The sequence below is a fragment of the Sminthopsis crassicaudata genome, chromosome 2 (assembly GCF_048593235.1).
Source record: "Sminthopsis crassicaudata isolate SCR6 chromosome 2, ASM4859323v1, whole genome shotgun sequence".
NCBI lineage: Eukaryota > Metazoa > Chordata > Mammalia > Dasyuromorphia > Dasyuridae > Sminthopsis > Sminthopsis crassicaudata.
In genome coordinates this window covers 609270797-609280500 of record NC_133618.1, presented here as the reverse complement: position 1 = coordinate 609280500, position 9704 = coordinate 609270797, and the positions used below count along the sequence as shown (strand labels likewise).

Here is a 9704-nt window from a genome sequence, read left to right as displayed (position 1 = left end):
CATTTGTAAAATTGGGGAATTGATCCTTAAAGATTCTACCAGTTCCAAAGCTCAGACACTAAGGAGGTAGGATCATGGATCATACCATTTTCCATTATAGTTATACTACCTTCCTTACAATACAGTACATATATATAATATATATATATATATATATATATATATATATATATATATATATATATATATATATATATACTTATAATGTACCTCAATTCCTTTAGGACAGGATCTGTGTCTTATGTACCCCAGTACACAATCTTGAACATGGTAAATACTTAAAAAATATTGTTTAATTGTATAATAGCTTCACAGAAAATACTTGTTGATTGAACAATAAGAATGTAATGTATTTTTTGGTTCAACTTTGCCGTGTTGAGGATATACAAACTCAATGCCACAAGACATAAATTAATGCACACCAAGTGTTTGTCTGCCAAAACCAGGATCTAAAAAGTTGGTTGATTGGATATGCAAACAATCTTCTCTGTTCTCTGCCAGGAAGTGAATGTTTTTCTCTTAATCACCTGGAAGGAAAACAGAGTTTTGCTGATATATAGAAACAGTCTCCCATTGGCAAGAATGGTACCAGACTTCCTTTTCAATGTGCAAAGTTGAGAAATATGCTTGCTTTGAAAGTATACCATGAAAATTGATTATTTGATAAACATTTTCAGAACAAAAATAGTTTTTCCAAGAGTTTGTTACTGATCATCTCTTGGAAAAATATATATGAAAAAATAACTTAAAGATGAAATAAAACTATGAAGAAATGACTTTTATTTAACTTAAGAGTTGTATATGTAACATTATAACTATATGCAAATATAGGTTTAAGCAATCAAGCTGGGTAGTGATTTAAAGAGCTTGCTGAGTCACTCAAGAAACAGGGTTTTAAAAGGAACCTGTGGAGACAGACCTAATAGTACTCTTTGTCTCTACTGAAGGCAGAGTGGAGGTTGTCATTATTTGCTCCAAAAGAAAAGTTTTGGAATAGCCTGTTCCAGAGGGAAGTTGTTTCAGAAGAATTCAGAGAGGCCAATGGCTCGGAGAAACAATAAAGAAGATCAGCTGGATTCTAGGTACTTATGTTCCTATGTTCCTGACCATAGTGAGTGGGGAAAGAAAGAAAAGAAAGAAAGAAAGAAAGTCAAAAACAAATAAAAAATTTAGATGTTGAACACTTGGATTTCGAATGCAAATAGACTGATGAAGAAAGGGCCATAATTTAGTTATTAAAGTTAAGAATATAGTTTTGTTCTCTCTGGGGGGGGAGGGAAATGTTTCATTGTATTATTCTGTGTTCTTCCTGTTCTGCATGGTTGTGTTTGGTTTAGTCTATTTGTGTTCACTAAATGACTTATTACTAAATAATATTTTTAAATTCTTTTAAAATACATAAACACATGTCTTGGCATTTCCCAAGGGAAGCCTGAGTTGGGGAGGGACATTCTTGGTTTTCCAAACCTAAACCTCTGTGCCAGCTACTCTGTGCAAACAAATGGTACTCAATCCCCTTGTGGCATTGGGTTGACTTTAAGAGGAACTACTGAGCCTCTTGGGGACTTGCCCCATCCTTCAAACAATGATGGGGTGTCATAATATTTTTTTAGGGAAACATTTTCCTAGCTGAGGAAGTGTTTCAATAGTCAAAGCAAAAAAAAAAAGTATTGTGTAATTATTAGGGTGGTGTTACAAAGACAATTTAGTCATTATTAAGGCTTTTAACATTATTTGGGCATAACATTATTACCAATAAATTCCATTGAAATTGCAGATAAATAAAAAATGTGATGTTTTTCTTCCTTCTCTCCACTTTAGAGTATCCAAACATACTGTTCTTATGGGGAAGTTTGAGGGTAGATGGAATTGAACTGTCAGTAACTTGATTTTTTTTAAAAGTAACTTTGATTGATTCTCTGCATTTTTAAAAATCACCTACATTTTCCAATGGACCCCTCTCCCCTTCCAGAAAGACATCTAATATCAAAGAACAAATAAGGGGAAGAAAAACAGTTCAGTAAAACTAATCAATATGTCAGAAAAGTAAACATTTATTACATTAAGTAGATCATTTGATTGAATTATTTCATACATGAAATTTCAAATATTTCAAAGAAGCCTAGATTTTCTAAATCACCAAAAACCTACCTTTCTTATTTTGATTATTCCCATTAATTCTCTATATTCATCTTGTTTGTATATAATTATGTGCATGTTTGTGACTCCTTAAGAGCAGGAATTGTCTTTTCCCTTTCACTTAGTACAATGCCTAGCAGATAGTAGACCTTTAATAAATGTTTATTGATGACTGTTGATAACCCCAGGGAGTAGCATTAAAATGAAAGAATATTTAAAGTTGCTCAGGGACAGATCTAAATTTAATGGAAAGGAACTGCCCAATAACAAGTATAATGAGTGGTGTCAGTAATTAGTGGGGTCCTTATTATTGAAGGACTTCAAGAAAAGGCTGGAATTGCCAAGCAGAAGCACAGAATGATAAAATGATACCATTCCCACAAAGAGTACAAAGCTATCCCATTAATTTTATTAACTAGAATTTGGCCTTTTTCTTCAGTTTATTTGCAATATAGAATAGATTCCTGATCAGGTATAGCTAGAAAATATGGATTCTGTTATCCCTTTGAAAGCTAAGATTTTATATGAACTAATTTTCCTCTGTGAGTATAAATGCACAAAGGTAAATCATCTTTGATTTTCATGATTATGACAAGGATAACAAGAACAGTAACAAATTATTTCTACAGCACTTTTGTTTTGTAAAACATTTAATGAACCTTATAGAGTCAATAAAAACTTGTATTTTGAGGATAGTTTAGAGACCCTCCACATATATTGTGAGAGTAACACAAAGAAATATTTTAACAAATTGATTAGGACATTTTATATTCCACAAGGGTCAATAGTGAAGAATGGGATATGATTTTGGGGATGGAAAAGAGATGTGAGTCTCATTCATTAAGCTATCTTGGACTCACATGTTGGAGGAAGCTTATTCTTTTCCCAAATATCTACATAAATTAAAGAATGGTCTTAGGAAGAGTCCTGCCTCTATAGTTAGGGATAAGAGAGACTCTATATAGTCTAAGCAACCTCAATGGGTGTTTTCTCAGGATCAGAATAACATAATATATATTGGAAGGCACCTCAGAAACCCTCTAGACTTAAACATACCTGAAAAGGAATCCTCTCTCCAAAATAACAGACAAGTAATTATCAAGAATTGGCTTTAAAAATCTCTAGCAAAAGGGATCTCATTAATTCCTGAGACAACATATTCCAGTTTTAGACACTCATTAGTTTTAAGAGTATCCATGTTATTTATTAATACCTTTTGTTTTTATGGCATTATTATTTTCCATTATTGTCCCACCATTCTTTTCTTTCAGACTATTTGAGTCTATTACAGAGCCAAACTTTTTTTTAACCAACCTCAGCTTATTTTGAATTTAAAGGCGTGAAATTTCTTAAATGAGTAAGTCAAGTTTTTTTATTCATCCTGTTACCAATCCTTGCTTCTACCTTCCATCTAGTGACTTTAAAAATTAACCGATTAATTCATTGGATGTGTATCAAGATTAGTTCCTAAAACAACTTCCTTTTTTCTCCTAACTGGGATTATTTCTCTATCTAAAGATGTTTCTCTTCTGAGCTGAATTCTGCAGAATTTTACCCCCTGGGATCTTATTTATATGTTATTTGAACCCTTTGGAATATCAATTCTTTCTGACTTTCCTTTCTGTAACAGATTCTAAGTTAGAAGTCATTTCCCAAAAATGGTCATTCCCCAAAACCATTTCCTTCTCAGACATAACAGAATTTCCTCTTGTTTGGTTCTTCTATATTTTAATGGATGAAAATATCTTTAAGTTTAAATGATGAAATGCTTTGGGCAGAAGGAGAGCTTCAACAGATGTCTAAATCATTGCCTTGTCACTGCTATTCTGAAGTCTCTTGTCACTGCCAGGCTTGCAATCTGCTTCCTAAGTTCCTCTGTATTTCCTCTTTCTGTTCAAGTTCTCTTCTGAATGCCCTTTTGATTCTTTTGGTCTTATAAAGTTTTTCTGTGCTTTTTGATTCTTGAAAGAAGCAAATAATGTCTTTACTCATTTCTCACTACTCATATTGGTGAGCTTAGGAGTAAAGAATAAATTCATCTGAAGAAGCTGAATTTGGGTTGTATTAGACAGTATTGAATCTACCCAGAGTAGAGGTTGTATCTCAATCCCTCCACTATCAAACATTTTAGAAATGAAAATGTACATGTGACTGCAAGGTCCTGTTTGTATGCAGTATTTCCTGGATAGTACTAAAATGGGTGGAAACCATAATCTAAATGGTATATTAAAACTGTTTCAGGTGCAGAGTGAACAGATACAGGAAATAAATGCTATAATGGCAACAACGTTGTACAAATAAACAACTTTGAGAGAATTAAGAATGCTGATCATTGAAGCAGCCAACCATGATTCCAAAGGACCCACCTGAGAAAAAGATGTTGAACTCAGGGTGTAGATTGGAACATATATATTTTAGACATGACTCATTCAGGAATTAGTTTTACTTACTCTTCATATATTTTATCGAAGTTTCGTTGTTTTTCTTCTTTCAATGAGGGAGGAGAAAGGAGGAAGAAAAGAAAATCAATTTTTGTTCAGTGAAAAATAAAGCTTATTAGAGAAGCAATTATTAATAGGGTGGTTGTGGGTATATTAGGCCTAATGCAGATAGTTCATTCAGCACTGACTAAGTGGATAGCAGGTGATCTATCACATCAGGGCCACCTTGTACTACCATCGTGTGTGGTGAGGGGTGGGCTAAAGGTGTATTACCAGGAATGTTTAAGATCTATTACTAATACTGGTAGATATAATCAGGCTGAATAATCATTGTACTTTTATTTCTTAGATTGTTCAGAAAGTAAATAAAAGAGTTAGGTATGCCTCTGAGATGTGGAAAGGGTACTACTGTTTTATTGGAGTTTCATAAAAAGAAATTTAATTGAACTTATTTAGCAACAATTATATTTAGTCTTATCTATTTCCCATTTTTTAACAACAAAGTTAATTCAAATGGGTCAGGTCTAACTTGTAATTGAGTACAGTATCTTTTCCCTTTTATTCAGTGATTGGTGAGGGCATTGAGTTTTGGTTTTTGCTGTCATCACAAGTCAATGATCTGATTGTACACAAATAGATATTTCTTTATTATTGTTATTTTAATAATAGCTTATTATTTCCAAAACACATGCAAAGATAATTTTCAATATTCACCCTTGCAAAATCTTTTATGATCTCTTTGTGATATAGGCCCAGTAGAGAGAGACACTGCTGGATCAAAGGGTATACACAGACAGATATTTCACAAAAAGACCCTTCCAACAGTAACTAATCAATTTCTGCTTACTGAAATACAGCCTAATATATTGTGTTATATTTGGTGTTCACTATGTCCAGTGACTTCCAATTCTTTTCTGGAGAGAAATATTTATAGGAATGGGTCTTCATAAGTAATCAAACAGGTTTGACCTCTTTCATTTATTAGTTGTGAGTCATCTTTTCTTACCTCTTTTTTTCCATCCTCACCTCTCTATGTTGAATTGGAGAATCTTGTCCCATTTGGTAAGATTTCATTCAGGTAGTATAGTGGATAAAGTGTGAGACAGGAAGTCAGGAGTTCAAATTTTACCTCAGACAGTTAGTACAGACTATAAATAAATCACTCAGCCTAAGTTTCCTCTTTGAAGTAATTGGGAAAATAAAAATAAAGTCTCTACAAATCTTAAAGCATTGAATAATTCCCAACTTTCATTCATAATTACCAGTACATTTATATCCATTGCTACAAATGCCATAATTTATTTCCTGGTTCTCTTTGCATATGTTCATCGTGAGTACTGCAAGATAAGATGACTTAGCAACTCATGGAATGGCATTTTTTGTAGTTCTTGGGTGCCCAATGAAACTAATTCTGTTAATTCCTTTGTTTTCCTTTTTTATGCAGAAATCAATGGATAAACAAGACTTCATTAGATACTTATTATGTGCAAAGCATTAATTTTTTAAAAATCCTTGTTTTCAAGTTACTTAAATCTATGAGAGATCCTTTCACACAACTATAACTTTTTTATACTTTCTGGTTTGATTTATAGTGATAAACCATTTCAGAATTAGTAGTTTGCTACTGTTCACAAATCTTCCCACATAGGAAGGTTGTACTACACTTCAATGTCTTCAAAATCCCAGGATTACGTCTTTATCTCAATAAAGTAACTAAGTACATATTTTGCATCAAAAATGGAACCAAAATCTTATGTAGTATTCATGAAATACAGATTGACTAGGCCAAGAGAAGTGATCAAAGCTCTAACTTTTCTGCAAAACTGGAAAGCAAAAGATCTAGGTGAGATCCAAAATTATGGACTCAGGTGCTTCACAATGGTGTGTCTAATATACTAGCAATACACTTGACTATTTCTCTTTCTAATAAAAGACATCACAAAAAATTATATTTAAAAAGATGAAAATATGCTTGACCCTTCCAAATACAGACTAATTATGTATTCATGCATTTGTGTTTGTTCATAGATTGTATTGCTCAAAAAAATCTATAAACACATATAAGAAAATACTATATTGACTGAGAAATAAAAAAGTTATGCTAAAGTCCCAGGAATATAAAAAGAAATTGATTATTAACTTAATGATTTTGGAACAAATGACCTGAAAATATCATAACTTTCATACTGCTTTTAATATAACAAAGCCTTGACTCAATTCTGCACTCATAATTTAATCATGTATTGTATATAAAACAGAATCAAGCATAATAACACCAAAGTATTTGATGTCTATATGGGAAATTTCTTCATTTTTAAATATGCCATCAACACAATAAAATGAAAGATAAAATGCAACATCTTTCAGAAAGATAGTTTAAGCCAACTCTGATTCTACCTCTCCATAAATCCATTATCATCATTTTTGAAAAACCTGAATATGACTTTCAAGTTAAAAAGTAGATATGGCTGGATGACATAAAGTTATATGTCTCAATGGAAAAGCACATTACTTAGCTACTTCAGCTTATGAAAACTTTCTTCTACAATATCAAAATGTAATTTGAATGTGATAAACATAAAACCATTCATTTACACTAAGGAAGAATAGAGACTAAAGGTTTTGAATTTTAATTCAGATGTCAAATTGAGCCAAAAAAATTACAAATACCTTCATCTTCTCCACAGAAGACACATAGAGGATAAAATTATCAAGAAAAAAAAGTTGAGGCTGTATGTGGTAAGAAACCTATTAGCATCCTGAGGTCAAAGCTGAATGGGGAAAAATACAGTTAGAACAATGAACACTTATGTGATGTTGTTCTTAATATATAGTTTTGATATTTTTTATAAAAACAGACTTAGAAGGTGACCAAATAAAAACCTATATAACATTAATGAAACACAGGACTCATTGGCATATGGGATAATTTCTCATCAAAAAGAAGACTGATAAATATTCTTAGAGTTCACAATAAACAGGTCAGAAACTTACAAAAATACATTCAGAACAAATGACCTTAACAATAATAAAAATATACACCACTGGATTTGTTAAATAAAACCCAAAATGATTTTTCTCTGGATAGTGTTTATGAAATAACAAAACTGCAAAAAGTAAAAATGTAATCAACAATAGTCAACGTCCATATAAACTCAAGCAACCCATAAATTGATAAAGATTTGTCAAAGTAATGGCTAAATCATGCAAACCTATTTACAGAAACCTCTGCAGTACTGATTTAGAACCCAGTAATTGGCACCAGAAATCAGTGAAAGATTTTTTGTCATATTAGCCAGTCTAATAATTTTGAAATGGCACCTCACAGCATAAGCTCCTTCAGGAGTCTAGACTTATAGACTTGTATATTATGCAATGAACTTGCAGAAACTTTGTGACATGTCACTGCAGATTTTAAAACATTCACATCAACTGGATGCTTACAAAGACACAATCAGGTCTCTAGAATTATAATCCTTTATAAATGAATAGATCATAAATACTCATATGATAACCCCCAAAATATCTTTAAGAATTCAGCAAATAAAGTGAACTAAAACTAGAACATCATTATAGAAAGAACTATTACCTATAACTGTCTGGACACAATATTTATTCACAAAAATTTAAGAAATTTTTAACATTCATTTTTAAAACTGTTTGAGTTAAATATTTCCTCCCTCCCTCCCTTCCCTATATCCTGAGAAGGCAATCAATACAATTTCAATTATACATATGAAGTCATGCAAAACACATTTCCATATAGTAAAATAAATAAATAAAAGCAAGAAGTATAAAGAAAGCTTAAAAATATGCTTCAATCTGTACTCAAAGTTCACCAGATCTCTCTGGAGAGGGATAGCACCATAGGTCTTTGGAATTGTCTTCAGTTGGAGTCTTGATCAGTAGCCAAATTTTTTTTTAATTTTTTAAATTAATTTTTATAATTATAACATTTTCTTTGACAGTATATATTCATAGGTAATTTTTTTACAACATTATCCCTGGTACTCCCTTCTATTCCAAATTTTTCCCCTCCTTCCCTCCACCACCTCCCCTAGATGGCAGCCATTCCCATACATATTAAATATCTTATAGTATATCCTAAGTACAGTATATATGTACAGAACTGAATTTTGTTATTGTTGTTGTTGCAAAGGAAGGATTGTATTCAGAAGCTAAAAATAATCTGGGAAGAGAAACAAAACAAAACAAAACAAAACAAAACAAAACAAAACAAAACAGTGCTCACAGTTTATACTCATTTCCCAGTGTTCCTTTTCTGGGTGTAGCTGATTCTGTCCATCATTGATCAATTGGAATTGGATTAGCTCTTCTCTATGTTGAAGAAATCCACTTCCATCAGAATACATCCTCATACAGTATCATTGTTGAAGTGTATAATGATCTCCTAGTTCTGCTCATTTCACTCAGCATCAGTTGATGTAAGTCTCCAAGCCTCTCTGTATTCCTCCTGTTGGTCATTTCTTACAGAGCAATAATATTCCATAACCTTCATATACCATAATTTACCCAACCATTCTCCAATTGATGGACATCTGTTCATTTTCCAGTTTCTAGCCACTATGAAAAGGGAGTAGCCAAATCTTTCACAGTTGATTATTGTTACAATATTGGTGTTAGTGTGTACTGTGATCTCCTGGTTCTGTTCACTTCACTCTGGGAAGTCTTCTCAGGTTTTCCTGAAACCGTCATACAAGGCATTCTTATATCAATAGTATTCCATCACAATTATATACCATAACTTGTTCAGACATTCATCATTTATGGGAGTCTTTCAGTTTCCAATTCTTTGTCACTACAAATAGAGCTGCTACAAATATTTTGTCCTTTTTTCCTTTTCTTTCATCTTAGGTTCTTTTCCCTTTGCTTTAATCTCTTTAGGATGCAGACTTGGTGATATTGCTATTGTCAGAGGGTGTGGTCAGTTTTATAGCCTTTATAGACAGTTGCAAATTGCTCTCCAGAATAGTTGGACCAGTTCACCAAGAGTGTACCTCCCATATTTGTCATATTAGACAGTCTGATAGGTTTGAAGTGGCACCTCAGAATATAAGCAAAGGAGTTGCCCAACAGAACCCAGTCCTCTGTAATCCCTTTCTG

The 9704-nt window shown here is 32.4% G+C and overlaps 1 protein-coding gene across 1 annotated transcript in view; it reads left to right on the top strand.

Annotated features, from left to right (window-relative positions):
* Positions 1–1024: 1024 nt before the first annotated feature.
* The window catches only part of BLNK (B cell linker), a 124865-nt gene continuing 116185 nt past the window's right edge, over positions 1025–9704 (top strand). Inside the window, exon 1 of the mRNA XM_074295951.1 lies at positions 1025–1082. Coding sequence (XP_074152052.1) covers positions 1042–1082 — 41 coding nt within the window. The 5' untranslated portion in view covers positions 1025–1041. The remainder of the gene's footprint in view (positions 1083–9704) is intronic.